The sequence below is a fragment of the Molothrus ater genome, chromosome 1, assembly GCF_012460135.2.
Source record: "Molothrus ater isolate BHLD 08-10-18 breed brown headed cowbird chromosome 1, BPBGC_Mater_1.1, whole genome shotgun sequence".
Taxonomy (NCBI): Eukaryota; Metazoa; Chordata; class Aves; order Passeriformes; family Icteridae; genus Molothrus; species Molothrus ater.
The window spans coordinates 82,989,020-83,009,431 of NC_050478.2; the positions used below are offsets into that span (position 1 = coordinate 82,989,020).

General features: G+C 35.5%; 1 protein-coding gene across 1 annotated transcript in view; it reads left to right on the forward strand.

Moving 5' to 3' along the window:
* ABCA13 (ATP binding cassette subfamily A member 13) overlaps positions 1-20,412 on the forward strand; it is a 170,186-nt gene that overhangs the window by 45,954 nt on the left and 103,820 nt on the right. Inside the window, 8 exon segments of the mRNA XM_054515921.1 lie at positions 1,114-1,291; positions 3,481-3,620; positions 7,858-7,971; positions 8,604-8,694; positions 14,394-14,570; positions 17,193-17,493; positions 18,315-18,429; positions 19,616-19,945. Coding sequence (XP_054371896.1) covers positions 1,114-1,291; positions 3,481-3,620; positions 7,858-7,971; positions 8,604-8,694; positions 14,394-14,570; positions 17,193-17,493; positions 18,315-18,429; positions 19,616-19,945 — 1,446 coding nt within the window.

Consider the following 20,412-nt stretch of genomic DNA (forward strand, 5'->3'; position numbering starts at 1 on the left):
ACCTGGCACTTCAATAAGTGCATTGATCAGGATAAACTGTTTCTAACAGCGCAATTTCCAAACTGTCTGTGATTATGTCTTTATGTAAAGTGCTGTATTACTTTGAAAATTGACTCTTCTGTTTAAAAAAATTCCAGCAATAAAATGCTAATTTTTTCTTGTGTCGAATGTGTGTGTTTGACATACCACAGTGTTTTTTCTACTTGCCAGTTGTGGAGTCTTGAAATGATGTCTGATAGTCTAGTTATGCCTTTCTTGACAAGCATCTGCTGCAGTAATGAGTATCAGGCGAGCCAGTGCACTCTTCATTTGCACCACAGCAGAAAGATGCCTTGCAGTTGTGTCCTCTTAGAGCTGTGCACCTGTACAGACTTCCATGAGATATCACTTACAATCCAAGCCCATTATTTGAAAAGTGGAGCTGCACAGAGGATGAGACTATTGTTGTTCTTCTTCCTTTTTGAATGTGGTGAATGATGGTGCTTAAGCCATAAAAGCAGTCAGATTGCTCTCTCTCCTCATTAGATGTATGCTAGTCATGAACAAATGGCAATAATAAATGCTGGTATGACTCAAGATGTGCAAAAACTGTAAGCACATCTAACAAGTTAAAAGATGTACTTGAAAAATAGACTTTTAGGGCCTCTGAATATTTTTTTTTTTCTTATTAGCAACTGTCTTCATTGTAAATGTTCATAGCAAAATGGCTTTGGTTGTTTCTGCTGCCTTTGTGACACAGGAATAATCTACCAGAGGAGCACATTTTGTGAAAATTGGCATTGGAATCAGTGTATCTGTCGTCTAGTTGTCTTGATGTTTTCAGTCCTTTTCTGCCGAACTGCTGCACAGTGTTTTTCTAGTTTCAGTGTGGTACATTATGCTGCTGTCTTTCATTGAGTATCCTGACAATTAAAACTACATTACCTTTCCTCACAATAATGGTGATCAGAAGAATAGAAATGAACACAGCAGGACCTCATCCTAACAGGCTCTTTCAACAGTCTAATTTTGTCAATCTCCTTAGACATCAATATTGACAGATCACCAGGGCTAGTCCTTGAAGCTACTTAAAGCAACTTTGATTCATCTGTGTTTTTTGTTCATTTGTTCTAGTTTTTGCCGGGTGGGCAGTTCAGAAGTTCGGCTGTTGGATCCCTGGATTCTGTAATCAAGGCAGTATGTAAAGAAGAATCTTCATTTTTCAGCAATGCAAACCTGTTCATAGACATGCCCAGAATCATGGGACTTTTGGAGGAAAATATGGCAAAATATGGCATTCCTGAAGACTCAAGTAAGAAAAAAAATCCAACAAGTTGCAGTATGAATTCAGAGTTAAGAGTAGTTTTTTCCACTTAAATGGAAATATTTATATACTCACTGACATCTCAATTGACACTGTCGTCTTGAACACTAAGTGTTGATCAATAAAAGTTAAGTGGCTATGAGATAATTGTGTGTGAGACAGAAGAGATTCTGTTTTTTCTATCTTTGCAAACAGTAAATAAGAGTGTTCCTGTCTTTGAAATATTTTGTTAACATTTTTAAAGCACTTGGTATTAAAAACATATTTTGAGATACTGGATTGAGAATTTCTTCCTGCTTACCTTTCTTCGGTGAACACAAAGCTGTGGTATTATTGAGCAGTAAAATATACAAACCTTCTGGATAGAATGAGTTTTTTAATGGTTGATATTCCTATTCTGTTTGTCAAGTGCTCAGAAAAATCCCTTAGCTCTCATATAGTTTCACCTTTGCTCCCTTTCTTCAATACACATTTGACTTACCCTGATTAATTTTAATATTGCTAATAACCTTGTTAGTGCCTCAGGTGGCCCTGTGCAAGAGAAGAATACAGTGACAGAGTGTCACTAGGGAAGCCTCTGTCATCTATTGGTTTCTACAGGCAGAAATTGCTCCTGGCTTGGCTGGGACCCTTGGGAGGGAGCCAGAGCTCTGCTTCGGCCTTTTCACTTATATGTGTGGCATGTAGTGGTAAGCAGGCTGCTCTGCTTTTCTTTCCTGTTGGAAGAATGAAGTCAGCTTGGATGGCTGATTAGACAGATTGTTTGGAACTTAGTCTCTTCAAAAGCTGTTTAGGCCAGAAGCACTCTTTCTTGATTTTTTTTTTTCAAGTTGTGACAACTCTTCTGTGCTTTTTACCATGGGACTCTGCAATATTTAAGACATCAGTTAGTTCCAGCTTTTCCACAAGTGAATTAGTACTGTTGCCCGTATTTTATTAATTTGTAATTGGGGCAATGGAAAATGAAAATTAAAAAAAAAATTGAAGCCACAGAAACTTGTTTCATACTGCTTCACAGTGATTAACTTATGTGTATTTTGTGTATACCAAACACTTCCTAATGACTTTCTGAAGATCACAGCAAACCCAGATTAGCAAGTCTTCAGTGTCCTTAGTCATTTATGTCTGGCCAACTTCTAGGCTCTTAATTCTTTGCTATTGTTTAGCAAGGATTGTGTTTAGTAATGATTGTTTCATTTAAGAAAGTAAAAATTTGAGCAAAGAACTGTTTCTTGATGAAACATTTCTGACACTTCTTTCTTTAAATTTTGTCAGGAGTTTAAATGGTTTTGGCCCAGTTTTCCATCATGTAGATGATTTGTCTTCCTTGAGGAGTTCATTCATATTATTTAATATTTATTCAGAGCACTAGAAACAGGATATTTTGAAAACACTTGTAATAAATAATAAAACCCCCAAACACATGAGTTGGGTATAAAAATCTAAATGTTTCTTATAGGAACTCATTGCCTTTATGTGAGTACAAATGCAGTGGGATATATGGAAACTATTCCTTAGATCCTAGTTCTGAAGGATATACACCCTAATGCATTAGTAGCTCCATATGATGTAGGAATATGGTTTTTTATTGAGGAATGGAAAAGAAAATTGATTAGATCAAGAAGTTGAGTGTCATGATAATTTTTTGATGTTTTTTTGGCAGGTTCTTGTAAGATTATACAAAAATGAAAGTCTGTATTTCTGAAGGATTTTGTATATTCCTGCTTCTTTCTTATGTAGGAATCTAAAGCTGCAGAACAATGGAGGGTGTGGAAGGAATTTTTTTTTCTCTTTTAAGGTGACTTTTCCCTCTGAATTCACTTGCATGGGCAGAGGTCTTGCGTATGTCCTTCTGCTCTAAAATGCACTAATGTTACACTTAGGACAGATAGGATTCACAGGCTGCTTTTCAGAAATGCGAGGAACTCTTTAGATTCTGATTTTTTTCCTATTCAGTGTTTAGAGTTCTGCATCCTCAACACTATCATAGACTTTGTTTAAACAATTTCTATAGGAACCTCTAATGATTACTTAGTGGCAGTTGCGTGGTGTTGTTACCCAAACACTCATAAAAGTTTTTTGGCATGGTGCTGTGGTAGACTCTAAAATAAGACTTGAGCTTTTATTTGAATAAAAAAATGTCAATCTTAAATGTGAATCTGTCTTTGTTTTTGCAGCTCCTTTTTGCTTGAAGCTTTATCAAGAGATTTTGCAGGCTCCTAATGGGGCTTTGCTATGGACTTTCCTGAAACCTTTATTACATGGGAAGATACTGTACAATTCAAACATCAGCATGATTGACCTGGTGATGGAGAAGGTGAGTATCAAAAAATGTCACTATTTCTGTGTATTGATTTTGTCCTTGCAATTTGTTTTAAAGGTCCACTTCTTTCAGGGTAGGCAGAAGCAATTGGATAATTGCCTTTCAGAAAAATAGATCCAACCTGCCCCCTGAGCCCTTACCTGTTTCCAACTTTAAACTTAATGCTTCTCTTAACTTTTATCCTACTTGTTACAGTGGTTCAAACTCAGTGTGAAAAGCAGACTTTTCTCAAAGTCCTTTAAAGCGCGTATAGAAAGATTAAAAAGAACAGGTTAGCATGCTGAATTGAGGTGTAGGGTGCTCATATTCTAGGGAAGCTTTTGCCTTTAACACTTTCTTATCATGGGAACTGTAATGGGGCTGCATAAAGACCTGTGGGAAGGGATGGCCCCAGGGAAAAATAAAAGCCTGTTCTTAGGGAGTCACTGAGCTGAATTAAAAAGAAAAGAACTTAAGTAATCAGTAGTTCATCCTCATTGATTGTTTCTGACACCAGTAGCTGAGTGATCAGTCATAACTGAGGTGCTGTAAGTGCGGATGCTGATGATGGTATTCAAGAGTTGTACTATCTCTGCAGTTCTGCTATGGTTGATTTTCTTTCTTGAGTGGGGTTATTGACAATGACATGTTTCTTCATGCCTAGCCTAGAGGCACTTCTGTAAGAGAAGGGTTTATGACTTGTTTTAGATTTCTCTGCAAATTTTGCATTCATCTTCTAAATATATGACTTTTAACCTGCAATGTTAGTTATTGTAAGGATGGAAATTTGGAAAAAAGAAATTGCTGCTTGTAAGTGGTACACAAAAAGACCATAATAACTTTAAATGTGGTGGTAACTATATTCTCTTTAAATTGAAAACTTTGTGGTATTATGAATTGCGTTTTAAAAATATAGCAAAAAACTAAGCCAAAAACCCCACTGTAGATAGCAGATACTATGTAGCTTTATAGTTTCTGCTCTGAATTGGAAAAAAGGCTTGAGTAATGTCATGCTTTGCAGTTAAATAACTTAATTTGTGGAATATCAGTTATCGCTCTAGAGCACAGTGTAATTAATTTAAAATTTCTAGTCAGTTAAAGATAAAGCTGTTCTTGATCTTTCTAGATGGAAATTCTGTAAAAAATGAGTTGTAAAAAATGATAAATATTACTTATATTTTTGAACTTATATTCTATGTTACAATGACATTTAGAATATACCACTTAAAATATTTCCACATTATTTTGCCAGTTAATATGCTAAACCTCCATTCTTAAAAACATCTGTGGGAAAGATGAATACCTTCACATACAATATATTCCCCCACAGAACTTTTAGTGAAATCTGGACTGAGTAATACAGTTCAGAAAGAAGCTGGCTTTAGGGTTGGTTTTTGGTTTTTCTGGTTGATTGGGGTTTTTTGGGGGGGTGGGATTTAGTCCTCTGGAACAATACAAAGATTCTGGTAGAAACTCTTATTCTACTTATATATTCTTAGGCTCGCAAAAGTTCTATGAGCTTATTCAGAAATCTCTGTAAATACACTCTTGCCCCTCTTCCCACTCCTGTAAATCTAACATGCAGTTATGAATGGGTATCTACTTATGTGTAAATATGAAACTAGTAGAAAATTTTCTTGTTTTTATTACAGAAATCTCTCAGCTATTGCTTGAACACAAACAAAATTTAAATTCAAAATACTGTCCCCAGTGTCTCAAATGCTCAAATGTTACTACTAAACCCCAACCCTATAGCCCTTACAAGCCTGATCTCCTACTGAAATTGGAACAGTTCTGACTTCCTTTAGACTGTGTGGCCACATGTCATCTATTTACTAGAGAAAAAGTATCAGATTACAGCTTTGAAGAATACTGATGTTTGTATACTCCAACATATTCTCTAAGTTTTCCACATGGACAAATAAATTTGAGAGCATGTAATTGACCATTCTTTGATAAATTGTGAGGTTGCTGGGTTTGAGTTTCAGAGAAGGCAGCAATTCCACTGTGTGGAGTGATGGTGGTGATAGCCACAGGAACAGGCTGTGGTGATGACTGAGGGTAAAAGAGTTCTGTGCCATCTGGCATCCAGGACTTCGAAGGCCTCATGTTATGTCTTTGATCTTTGCTTTCACAACCAAGTTTTTTGCCACTGATGAACTGATCTTATGGAAGTATTTCTTATTTCAGAAGATTTTCAGAGTTGATCTTATATTCAACAATCATTTTTGAATAATTTTCTGCTATTTCCAAAAAATGTTGGGGTCAGGCTTGCCAGGACTTTGCTGCTATAATTTGTCTACTTGCTTTTTGGGTTATATAAATTCCTAGTATTTATTGTGCCTGTGGTGAGTTCTGCATCAACCACTTCTTCTTCACTTGCTTGTTCTTCCACTTCAGGCTGTGGCACCTTCTATTTTAATGCTCTATATTTTTATCTCCCAGCTATAGTTATTTCTATTCTCTATTTACTACTGCTCTTTATTGTAATTTATTATTAATATAAAAAATTGAAACTTTCTTAGATTTCAGAATTATTGGTGTGCATTAGTAACATCTTTATTTATAACTTTGCATTTGTTATTTTCCACTTCCCTCATAACAAGGGAATTTTAATCAGGAAGTTACACTACAGTGAGTAGTTCAGCTATTTAATCCTTGAGTACTTTTGAAATTCTTGGCTGGACATTATCTTTTCCTGGAAACTGCTTATCATCCACTTCGTTAAGTTGTAGGACTTTATTTCTTAGTGCTGCTTTGATAAGAGACAGAGTCTCCAAAGTGGTCTGTGTAGGGAAGGCATCTGACACAAGAACTTCCCAAATGCCTACAGTCATCAATGAATGAATGAAAAAGCAAAACTACTTTTAAGTGAACTCCTATTATTATTATTATTATTATTATTATTGTTATTATTATTAATTTTTATTCCTTTGTGCTATACAGAATCAAGTTAAGAAGCACTAAGCTCTACTGAGCCCAGATCTTACAAGCCGCTTGGTATACTAGTGGTGTCTGAAAGTTTGACCTCCTTGTGTTCTGGTGTGAACTGTAGTTGCTCTGTCCTGGGGAGAAAGCAATCTCCCAGACTGCCTGCTTGCCACCCTTGCAGCCTTCCGGTCTCCTTCATCTTGTCACCATTGTGCCTGGTCTGGGGGTTTCAGTCCATGAGGCTTTTGTGTTATTTCTGATCAGAAGAACTTAGTTAGTTTACTTGACAGCAGGATTTAGTTTAACATTTAGGATCACTTTGTCTTTAATCCTTATGAACGATCACTCTTTAAAGTGGAATAGGGATTCTCATAGAAGTTAAATGCATAATGTTTTTCAAGTAAACAAAATTACGTGCACGTTCTCTTTAGAGTGTTCTGTGTTACAAAGAGGAAGAAAGAGCCACCAGAAATTGTTTTCTCTTGTTGTGCTAAGAGTGAGATTTTGAAAAAGACACTTAAGATACTATGGTAGAAATTGTACACTTTCAACAGGAATTATTGCAAAAAGCATGGTCCCAAATTGGAGTTTACAACTCACTGCAGACACTCTTTGCTGGAAAATGTCACAATTTTTATCATAACAACTATGCTGGATTGTTCTTAAATGCACTTCTGTGACTGATAACACCAATTTAAAGAAAAAGATACTGCAATATTTTCCAGTCTTGAGTATACTTATGATCTGTTTAAAACAGGCTGGAAAAAAATTGCAGGTTGTTTACTAAGAGAGAAATTGTAACCTGTGTTTGACTGGGACAGAAAATATTTTGCTTTACTCAAGTCTTTCCCTGTGAGAGTATTTTGAAAGAGATTGATTGATCAGTTATATTTATTGTCCAAACTGTGCTGCCAAATTTCAGTTTTATTATGTACTCAGTCAAACTAGTTTGAATAAAAGACCCACAACTGAGAGGCTTTCTTTTGAATATGTCCCAACTTTATTTATTTTTTCTGTCTTTCTCAAGCACCCCCATGATATTCTCTATGAAAGAGACACTATAAAATAAAGAAGTCTTTGTTGATACTTCAGGTGGGAAACCTACAGAGCACAGGAAAACTTTGATTTGCTTGGTATAGAAAAAAAATGTTTAATTTCTTAGGTAAAAAAAAGAAAACATGGATATTCTTACTGCTGACTATCAAAATGGAATGGAAAGGAGTTGCACAAGATCTAAAGCATTCCAGTTTTTTCTATTTCTTAAAATTTATTGTGCACATGTTTCACTTCATCTGTTTCCATGTATTTTTTTTTTCCCTAGGCTAATTTCACTTTTGGTTTTGTGGAAAACTTGAAGAGTTATTCTGAGACATGGCTTAGAATGTCTGAGGTTTTCAAAACCAGTGGAAATGTCCTCACAGTCTCACGGCTGCAGGTTGGTGAACTGTGGGGGATCTTTCAATTTTCCAACTTTTTTGCAGTTTGATCTAGACAGTATTTCTATACGTGCAAAACCACCCATATATCTGATTTCAGATTTAAAAAGAGCCGAAAAAGAGGCAGATTAGCTTTAGGTTATGAACCTAGAAACTGATGCTGAGAAACTTCTGACATGAAAATACTTAAAAGGAATGTTGCCTCACTATCTCCAGTATTGCTCCAGTATCAATGAAAAACAGGGGAAATAAAATGGTTTTGGTACTTGTTTGTTCATTGCTTATGTTTGCCAGGAAGATGTGAAACCGATGAAAAAAACAGATGAGGGAAATATGGACTATAAAAGAAAAGCATTCTTCTTACTTGGGTTTTTCCATTGTACATATTTGTGCTTTCCTCTGTCACTTCTAAATCTCTTCCCTGCCCCCCTGCCATTTATTTGAAATGTGTAGTGCTTACCTGTTAAGAGGGAAAGACATGGACAAGCTAAATGACTTCTGCAGTGTCATGCAGGAAATCTTGGTAATGGAATAAATCTTGGTAATGGAATTGAACATTAATACATATGTATATTTTGTATTTTCTTAGAGAAGATAAGCCTAAGGTAACATCTATCACTTCTCATTTCAGGAAGCACTGCAAAACAATTTTGTAAAGCATTTCATAGAAAGTAATTTGGATATCAACATGGAAAAACTCCTCAAAAAAATGAAAGCATATGGTGCGTATATGAAAGTACATGTAATGGTTAGCCTTGTTAGACTTCAACTTAGAACTACATCTAGTTGGAATTGAATATTTTACTTACGTCAGTGATACTTGAGTAACGTAATAATAGACTTTACCCTCTTGAGTTAGTCTCAAATGTAATTGTCTCTTTTCTTTTGTGTGACTGGATAATTTGAATTTCAAATATTGAAACAATATTGGTAAAAAGTCAGAAGTGGGAAAGTGTCGTGGGAGAGTCTCAAACATATCATCCATACTTAAAAGGCCACAGTAGTCACAATTCCATTAGGCAGAAGTATATTTTTGTAGTATATTTTGAAGGAAATAAATAGAAAATGAGATTGGACACAGTGTGTTTGATAAAAAACTCTTTGTATTTATGTTTTCTGTTTATTCAGAATGAGTTGTGTGGCATGTCCTTGACCCTCAGAAAAGCCTGAGAGAGGGTTATAACCAGGGAGCTGCACTGTCAGTAGGAAGCAACCTGGGTCAGTCCCAGCCCTGGGGATGGGAATGATGCTGAGGGCAGAACACCACCCCATGGGAAGCAGTGTGGGCCCAGGTCCACAACCAGCTGTGAAATGGTGGGAGCTGCAGCCTGGAGCAGGTCCAGGCCCAGTCCCAGCTTTGTGCAGCTCTGGTGGGAAAGGAGTGGCCCTGGTTCACTGGTCTGCCTGGCAGTCTCCCCCTGGGCACAGCCATTCCTGGCTGCTCCCTTTCTGCCTTGGTAGTGACCCCCGGCAGGCAAACAGAGAGCCTCCAGGTTTAGATAGATAGCCCAAGGGGGATGGTTCCTAATGGAGGAGAAGGGGAATTATTATTTTGACTAATTTGGGATATTCAAGTATTTAAGTAGAGAAGAGAAAGGATTGTGCTGTAAATTTATGTTACTTAACAATTTTATAAGAATTTGATAACTGGAAAAAATTCAGTATATCCAGGTTTTAGTAAGGTAGGTGCATGATCATTAAAATGCTCTCCAGCATGTTCCAGAAGAAAAACTCTGTATTGAAGCAGATTCCAGTGTCATTTGAGAAAAGTTCATGATTTTGAGAATCAGAAAGAGACAAAAGTGGGATAAAATGCAATAACAGACAGTGTGACATCATGGACAAAAGGAGCAGAGTACTTCCCAGAGGAGGATTGTGGTAGAAAGGACAGATCTGTGTGGTTTCAGGTCACTGCCTGTTAGGATCATTATGAGCCAAACCAAAATCTGTTCCAGTTGCTTTCTGGAGGAGGGCAGTGATCAGCTCTCAGGTACCCCCACAGAGGATCTTTGTGACCCCCACTGGTTTTAAAAAATTCACTTTACAGAAATGTAAGTAATTAAGTCTGCTTAACAGTCAAAGAATGAAGACTGCAGCTAAAATAAATAAATGCACCCGAAATACACTTTTTATTGGTTTTCAGAATCTGCCTCTAGGCAGGAGATGGACAAAATCCATGGAGGCTCCTGAGAGCTTGTAAATGAAGTGTGCTCTCAGTCTTGTACTACTGCCCTGAGCTGGTGCAGTCATAGTTGGTCTAAGCTGGTGTGGCTTTTCTTTAGCAGACAGGTTGTGAGATTTAGTTGAAATTGTGGATTTTAGTTGAAATTGAAGGCTTTCTTTGAAGACTAGGACATCCTGTGCACTTTTTCAGTAAGAAAAATGGCAAACAGAGTCTGAAATTCAAACTGGAAAGAATCTGGGCTCTGTGTCCTCTGTAGGCAAGGGACTCAAATTCAAATCTTTCTCTTCAGATGATTTTCTTCAATAAACTGCTGCTTAGTCTGGGTTGGGCACAGCACACCACTCGAGGTGAAGATGGATCATAATAAAGCTAAAAACCAAGCCCACAGAATCACAATGTTGGAAAGATAGGATGGAGGAAAGAGCAAGTCTCTTAAGCTCCAGGGAGTGCTGGAAACATAGCTATCTAAATCTATTAGTTCAGTAATAGCTGGATTTTGTTTGTGTGGACCTAACACTGAGAGCTACAAGATAGGTTATGGACAAACAATATTCCATTAAATAGATATCATGATCTCTGGAATTATCAGATCCATCTTCACTGATGCAGACAACATCAAAGAAATCTGTACCTGTGTTTCTCAAGCTATAGCTTTTTAACAGAGCTAAGGACGCTTAATGATATGTAATAAATGGTTAATAGCTTGGATGGTCAAGACAAAGTATGGTTTGAGTGGTTTGTGAAACTAGGATTTCCTTATTTTAAGGGACTAGAGTTGGTAAAATTAGCATTATATAAAAACTGAAGAAAATCAATAGGGGCTATAGATCACAAGAGCATTTATGCCTCTGTGAACCTGATCTCTCCAAAGCACTAGGGCACTCCTCTGCATTTATTATGCCTCTTTGTATAGATTCATTTGGTTGTTTTACTTCTTGAAAAATGATATGCACTCTTATTTTTATCTTAGCTTGTGTACTCTTTGTTTATTTTATTGGACCATAATCATGTGTAACTTAACTGTAAACCTGTTCTTTGTTTTTTAAAATTTTCATCAATCTTATATTGTATCAGCTGTTCAGTCCTGTAATTACCTTGTTTGCATCCAATTAAAGCCTTGAATATATCCATGTTAATGGTTTTACCACTCACAATCTTTTTAATTTTCATCCAAAGCTTCGGCTTTTTAAAATCTCCTGATCTCTGTGATTATATCTTCTAACTAAAGCAAATATCTTCTTTTATCACCTCTATACTCACATACAGATGACTTTTAATTATCTTCAAATACAAGGTGCTTGTCTTGGTATCGTTTTTTTTTTTATTTCTCTACAATGATATTAAAAAATGTTGACAGACTTAGTGATGTTTTTTTCTGTGCTACTCCTGCTGCAAAGTGTCATGGACAGAGTGGATAGATGTAGACCTCTTCCAATGTCTCTATAAAATCATCATGCTGCAAGACCTCACAAGTTATCAATTTCCAAAACTGTTATTTAGCAGGATTACTGTGTCATATTTACTCAGGTGGAGCAAGGTAAATAATTAGGCTGAGGGCTAAAATCTTGTGGTTTTCCTTTTAATCCCTTTACTTTCTAAGCTAGCTGAGAGTGGGCACAGCAGTTGTTTTAATCTATGCTTGCTTTGCAGCCCAGCAACTTGGAATAATTTTCTACTGATCTTATATAAAACCTGACCCACTAGCACTTGTGAGCTCCTTGCTGGGCACAGTCCTTACAAACCCTCAGGAAGCACTGGGAGGCATTTGTGCTGCAAGTTCCTCTTTTAAATTCTTACTTGCTGAGTCTCTCTCTTGTCCTTCTTCTGTGGTTTCTTCCAGATATGAATTTTCCTTTTTCACTATCAAGGGCTCTCCTTAAAGAGGGCTACATATGACACTCTGTATAACAGCCAGGGCAATAAAAAACATGACCAAAACAAGCAGCTTTCCTTTGTGCTACCCCTCTGCTGCCCTCATTGTAATGATATAGCTTTGTGGGTATTTATAAGGTAGGGAACAAATAGCTATAGTGCCATCACTGAAAACAGCGCCCAAAACCAAATCTTCTGATCCGAGAGACTTTTTTTCTAATTTCTGACCTAAATGTATTTATTCCTGATTTATTCTAATTTATTCTTCCAGCAACTTTTTATTTTTACTTAAACAGCACTTCTACCCAATGGTTTCAAACCATTTTAAACCATTTGTAATTTCTCCCAGTTACTTAATGATAGGTTAAACAAGCTGAGCGGAAGATGAGGGCTGACTTGATTTTTTTTAATGAAATATGAAGATAATAGTGAACACAGATTTACCAAGTCTTTCATTCATAATTGCTACATTTATAAATGGGAAAAAACAAGGTCTTCAGCTCTATAGATCTTGATTTTAAAATTTTCATGTAGATTGCATTTTTCATATATGTGGTATTTCTAAAATGGAGTACAGAAGTTCATTAAGACAATTAAGCACATTAAGACAATATTTTTTCAAGATATATTTATGTATACCACACTCCAAGCCAACAGCAATATAGATGTTATTTCTTATGCTAAAATATTCCATAATTTAACTCATGAGAGAAGCTTTTCTTACCTAATTATTGATTTCAAATTAGGATTTTGTGTGTGCATATATCACTCAATGATAGAATGCTTTCAGTAGGAGGGGACCTTAAGGATGATACAGTTCCAATCCCTCTGCCATGGGGCCACCTTCTGCTAGACCAGGTTGATCAGAGCCCCATCCAGTCTTGCCCTGAACACTTCCGGGCTTGGGGCATTCACAGCTTCTCTGGGCAACCTGTTCCAATCTAAATCTACTCTCTTACAGTTTAAAGCCATTCCCACTTGTCCTCCTAGTATATGCCATTGTAAAAAGTCTGTCCCTGGCTTTTTTGTAGGCCCCTTTCAGGTTACAATAAGATCTGGAAGGTGCTTTAAGGTCTGTCTGGAGCTTTGTCTTCTCCAGGTTGAGCAACCCCAACCCTCTCAGCCTGTCTTCATACAAAATAATGCATATAGGGTTCTGTATAATTACATACACTTATATAAAAATCTATGAAAACCCTGACATTTGGGTTGAAGGTTAGGAATATTCTCTTCTCTCTAATGCTGTAAAAAAAAAGGGGTAGCATGGGTGTTTCCTTTATTGTCCTCCTCAAGGATAGCCATAAATAAGACATTTATTATCTCTATTCTGTTCTGGTTTCTGTCAACCTATGAATTCACCCTGTCATTGTTTGCCTATCTTTTGAATTCTAGACTGTCAGTTCCTCTGCTTTTTCTCCTTGTGCACTTTACCCTTCTCACATGTTAATCATGCTTCTTCTTCAGACTGCTTCATACATTTTCCACTTATCTGCCTTCCTATTGTAATATTTCCTGTGTTGATGCTGAGTAATGTCTATGATCCAGGATTTGTCTGTCACCACTCTTATCATAGGAGATCATCACCTATCCTTTTTAAAAGATTATATCATCAAGTGAGTGTTGAAAAATTCAAGATGGAAAATTGTGTTGAATGTTTTATAGCCTTGTTTATTGCCTGAGAAATTCAGATGTTTTATTAAATCTAGATAGCATGTTTCTAGCTCATGATTATTCTCTCAAACATAAGGATATAGCATTATCCCTACATTCTCTACCAACAGATGACGACCTGAATTCCTCCAAAGGTTGCGTTTTTTTAGAAACAAGGTTTTGATTGAGGTATATGTTGCTCCTGGATCCATAGATAAAGTAAAAATTAAGAGACTAGCAGGATTTTTCAGATTCTTTTAAATGTAGGACTCCTGTCAAAATGCTTATGCTCTATTTAACATGGTTCTTGAAATATTCACACTATCAAGGAGAAAAGAACTGGATAATATGTTGCTAAATGAGAGATTAATATCTATTATGATATCTGAAGTACAGTAATTCCCTTGTATTTGTGGAAGTAGTTATGGAAACATAACAAAAAGTTCAAGGTTGTGGGCTCTTTCTAGAACTTTGCTAGAATTTGTTACATTTTTATTCCCCTGAAATGGAAGGGAAGAATAGCTGAGGGCTTGTAAAAGCCACTGAAACATGAACTGCACTTCCACAAGTTCACACTAAAATTTCTATGTCTTTTAAAATTCTTTTTTTTTTAAATATAATGAGGATTTACTCTTATAGGATGTGCAAGTGACAACACACCTTTCTGTTCTGATCATTAAAACTAAGCAAGTCCACTTTGTTTCCCTATCTTAGAAACTATGACGAACAAGATGCTTAACAGCTCAGCAAGTAAACAGATTGACCTGTTGACACAGCTTGTTGTAAATATCTCTTCCTGTGTGTTACTGGACCGTTTCCAGCCTTTTAACTCTATAGAGAAATTGGAGGAGAAGGCTCATGAACTCATGCAGGAAAATAATCTTTTGGCTAGTAAGTACCTTATGTGAAATGTATTTTTACAGAAAATTTCAGACTTTGTATTTGTTGTCTGTGTTTATTGATAAGGTAGGTAAAGATTACACAGTTTTAAAGCATGCATTAAATCACATATAAAACAGTCAACATAAAGCGCATTTGAATGCTGTAATGTAAGCTGGAAAGACTAATTATCTTGTTTTAACTGTGGAATGGCCAAATGAATGAGTCCTTGGAGTCTCTTATTTCTATCAAAATTTTTAAAAGAATGGTCATAAATATTAAAATAAAAAGATAAAAAAATGTGGAATACTGAGGAAACTTAAGATGGCAAGGTCATCTAGTTTACATCCTTTCAAAATTTTTTTTTTATATTCTGGACTTTTTAAAAAGGAGGAAAGGAAGGGGATTTGTTAAGATTTACTCTTAAATCCCTCAGAGAAATTAGCTTGTTTATTAAGAGTAAATAAGTTCTTTAGGAATTTATTTTCTTCCTTGGGATTACACTTTTTCTCTTTTTCCTGCATTATATGCTTATTGCTGAGAATCAATTAATTTTACAAAAGATTAAAAGGCAAGAACATTTTCCCTTAACATATGCACTTGTCTTGCAGAAAATGCTGTAGATTGCATGTAGTGTTTCCAAAAGACAGGCCCCCTTAAGTCTATAAAAAGTGTTCCACAACATTTTCTCTCTGTCTTTTTTGGGTTTTTTGTCTCCCTTATGCCTGTAAGTGTATAACAGAAGATATGAGAAAGCAATTGTAAAGAAGGAAACTGTTCAGTCTGGAATCTCATGCTTGTTTTGTGATCTGCACAGTACCCTGGCAATTTCTACCCTCTATCAATATGAAACAAACAGGCTATACTTTGAGACAAGGAAAGTTGCTCAGGAGTACTTTGGAGAAGGCAAAGTGTTTGTCTCTTTTTAAGGAAAGAAAAGGACAGATAAGTCTTGGCCCTCAGAAAACTGAATGATCAAATTATAGTTTCATTTTTCTTCCACTTACCCAGGGAAGGGTCATATTCTAATATAAGTCAAGACATTTTGTGTATTTTTCAGTACTTTGGCCTTATTATCTCCTCACATTATTAGAGATCAAGAAGATGGCATTCTAAGGAACATAATGTGTCCAACGTGTCAATGTTACGTGGTCTGATGACGGCATACATTCCTTTCCATAGAAAGATGTTAAACTGGAATAGAATTCTCCTTTCTTTTTTTGTGGTCTTCAGAGCCTTCATAGCTTCATGAAATGTCTTAGAACATCAACTGTTTATTTAAATGGAAAAATGAGATTGGCCGGTTGAAAGAAATCAGGTTTGCAGTAAAGTATTCTGTTGAATTTGCAGGCAACCCCAACATGGGAAGAGATGGGAATCTTGACTCCATGTTTCAGAAGGCTGATTTATTATTTTATGATATATATTGTATTAAAAGAAAAACTATATATTTTAATATATATATATTAATATATATATTAATATATTTAATATATATTTATATAATATATAATTAATATATATTTATATAATAATATATATAAATAAAATATATATATAAATTTAATATATATTTATATAATAATATATATTTATATAATATATATATTATATATATTTAATATATATATTTTAATATATATATATTAAAACTATACTAAAAGAATAGAAGAAAATATTTCATCAGAAGGCTAGCAAGGAATAGAAAGGAATGATAATAAAATCTTGTGACTGCTCACAGCCTCGACACAGGTGGCTGTCATCGGTCATCGAGTAAAAACAATTTCACATGCTGAGTAAACAATTCTCCAAATCACATTCCAAAGCAGCTAAACATGGAGAAGCTGAAGCTTCTTAGCTTCTCAGGAGGAAAGATCCTAAAGAAAGGATTTATCATAAAATATGTCTGTGACAGTATTTTCTATTTTATTATCTTTCGGAGAACCAGCTGGTAGGTCAGATATCGCTCCCTTTTCCCAAGGAAGAAAGGGGCAACATCTAGCATTTATCAGGAAGTCCTAAAAGTCTGGATAACACAAAAAGAGAACACAAGCAGTTCCATTTATTTGGCTTCAACTTTACAGCTACATATTAAGCTTTCATCTGCTTGTTTGGGGTTTCCTTTCCTTTATACACAGCTAGAGAAAACAAACATGCAAATTCTGCTGTGCTAAACTAGAACTTCTGCAATTGACTTGAAGATTAATATCAGAATAAATTTTAGTGGGTTGGTGCTCTTTACTTTATCATCTGCTTATGAAAGCTGCTGATGCTTTGATGCACAAATTTTATGGCTGCTGCTTCTACTGTGGAACTGATATCAGTCCCCCAAAAAGAGCTAAATGTGGAAGCAAAGAAAAAACTGCAGCTCAAAAAAAGAAAAATCACCTCAGATAAAAATGATTTTTACGGACTCATTTATCATGTGAATCATCTTTTACTTTTCATATTCATGAACATGAAAAATGTGTCTCTGAAACCTGCCATTTTTGGGCTTGGAATCAAGAAAGTTTGGAGGCCTGCCCTGACAGATTAATGCATCCTATATCACATGGTAATTAGCCATGAGTTAGCTATGGAAATAGCATAAATTATATAAGCTTAGTTATGAAGCTTCCTTTCTTCTTGTGTCAGGTATCATCTTCAGTACACCAGAGGACAAGAAGCAAGATTCTAGCAATCTCCTTCCAAGACATATTTCATATACAATTAGAACCAGTGTTCTCTACAGCATGAGAACAGATTTGATTAAAAATCCAACATGGAAATCCCATCCCCAAAAGTTGCCAGCTGATGGGTTTAAATACAACCATGTCTTTATTCCTCTTCAAGATATGATTGAAAGGGCAATTATTTCAGCACAGACTGGGACAGACACCTCAGAGATAGCAATTCAGGTGCAAGCCATGCCTTACCCTTGCCATACCAGTGATCTGTAAGTAAAATTTCAGCTTTTTAATTTGATGTATTATCCTTGTTAGATTAGTTCTACAGAACTTGGGATCCTACTAGGTTCCCACTTTTCAGTGGCTGAATGTATATCTCTGCACAGTCTTGAACAGGAATATTCAATACCAGAGTATTACAGTATAGCAAATATTGCCCAACAGCTGTGTTTAACATAACATGTTGTACATTGTTTGTCAAGTGACCCCTTACAAAATGTTTGCAGTCATAGTGTGATGTAGTCTGCTGAACAGTGGCCGTGTCAACATATTGTGCAATTAGCTTAAATTATTGTAAGAGATCCCTTTTAAATCCTTAGTTGTTCTATATACAAACTGTTAATTGGTCCCTTGAAGGGTGAAGTTGATGAGGCAAAAGGGTAAGGTTGTTCTCTGTAAAACCACCAAAACATCCCAACTATTAGATTTTGAAATTAGTCAATGGTAACAAATTTGTTAAAGTGGAGTGAAAATTGACTGGGTCATGTTATTCCTTGATGTTCAAATATATTACTTTGCCATTGACAGATATCTGAATTTTGTTTGACTTTGAATGAAGCCCTAAAGAGTAATTATATCAGCTGTATGTTAAAATACTATAATATATAAAATTACTACAATAATATTGTACTAGTACATACATTTAGATTGTTACATTAAAAAAAAGTAATTCTAACCAGGTCAGGAATAAATCTTATTGTTCATGTCAGATCTTATTTTGAGAACAGTTCCAGTATTAACATATTAACATTCTGCTAGAAAATAGTTTACCTTTGTGGGCTGACAACTCTTCAAATTTCTTCTTTCATAGATTCTTGAACAACATAGGGTTTTTTTTCCCACTTATGATGATGTTAACATGGATGGTTTCAGTTGCTGGCATGGTTCGCAAACTGGTTTATGAAAGGGAAATTCATCTTGAAGAGGTAAGAGGCAGATTAACCTCTAAAAAGAAAATTTATTCATTTAGGTGCACTGAAATACAAAACTTGTGAGGTACTTTTAGGTACTCATAATCCAGATGGCTTTGTTTTCACTTGTTTCCTCTGGGCATTAGGCTCTAGTTCTAGCTGCCAACTCAGTTTCAAAACATTATTTGAGCATCAGTATGCAAATATTGTCCATGAGACAAAAAGCAACAAGCAAAAGTTGAAGCTGGAAAGTGTTATTTGGGAAGACCTTGTGATTAGAATGATTTTTGTTTTGGATTCTTTTTCATATTTTGCTCTATGTAGTCAGCCATGATAAAGCTACCTAAAATAAGTTAAAAATTTGTTATGAACTGTGTTATTACCAGAAATAAAAGGGAAATTGCAAACCAAAAATAAGGAGACAATTTGCTTCTATCAACAGCTAGTCTTCACAGGTGCTGAGCATTTGGAAGGATGGGGTCTTTGTGGTACATTTTCTTTAGGGAAAAATACACTTTTTAAAGAATTACACTGATTTCACTGTATCAGCAGAATTACTTCTTGAGTAAGATTTTTAATTTGTGGAATTATTAAGGAATTATTTAATTTCTCTAATCTTCCTGTTGTACTGTAAACTTTTCTAATGCTCCAAAATATTAAATCAACTTAATAATAATTTTGATGATCTTATGAGAACTGCTTCAAAGGTTTTATTAGATTGTATCCAAAAGCATTTTTTTAGAAAAAGAGGGATGTACTTCATACCTGGGTAAATTATTATTTGCCTGGTAATACATAAAGGTTACAAACTATATGCCTCTTTTAGGCTGAGGAAAATATATTTGTATATATATTGCTGTGGATATTCTCAGTACTTTTTAGAGTATAAAAAGGCAAAATCCTTCCCTAGCTGGAAGTAATCTGACATCTGTTTTTGAAACCCTATGCAAAAGAGAGTTTTGCTGAGCCTGGTGATTCCTTCTGCTCATGTGTGATGACCTCAGAGCCTGATCTGCTCAATAACATGTCTGATCCAGGAGAGAGCACAGCACAAGGGCAAAGAAACAAGAAATTTAAGGGGAAGATGACATCCTTTGAGAAGCTGATAGTGTCTCAGTGACAAAATGTTTTGTTTAAAACAGAAAAAGGAAAAGAAAGTTTGTTTCCTGATTCTAACTCTCTTTGCTCTGTTGTCTTGCAGTATATGAAGACAATGGGTGTGTATCCGGCCATTCATTTCTTTGCTTGGTTTTTGGAGAATGTCATTGTGCTCACAGTAAGCAGCTGTGCTCTGGCCATCATTTTAAAAGCAAGTGGTATCTTTGTTTATAGCAATGGCTTCCTTATCTTCCTTTTTCTCCTGGAATTTGGAGTTACAGTCATCATGTTAAGCTACTTTTTGGGAGCGTTTTTCAGCAGTGCCGATACAGCAGCTCTGTGTGCCAGCCTTGTCTATATGATCAGCTTTTTACCCTACATAGTTTTGTTGGTCTTGCAGAACCAGCTGAGTTTCACCAACCAGATTATAATGGTAAATATGTCTTCTTTTCTAATTTTTCTCCTCCAACTATGTTGTGAATTTCTGTAGTTTCAAAACTTCAGACCATAATGTATTTCTTTTTTCCCATGTTTCTGTTTGCTTTTGTGATTATTGGAAATAAATCACACTAATAAATCTCCAACTGAGAAAAAATTTAGAAGGTAGAAAAGAATGAAAAATAATGTGCCAGGGTAATTTTGTAAATCTACAGAACATATCAGGACGTTTCATTCCTCATACCCATGAGTTCTCTTAATGTCTTGACTTCAAAATATTTGTAACGTTAGTGAGTTTTCAAGATCAGCTGATGACATTTCACTTCTCAAAGTCATTATTTGTTGGGAAAAAAACTAGTGATTGATTTTCTGTTAATATAATTGGAGAATAGATCAGAAATTTGTCCAACCATATAATCTGAGGTATGTGTTTCTTTGGTGTAGGTTCTTTCAGGTCTTTTC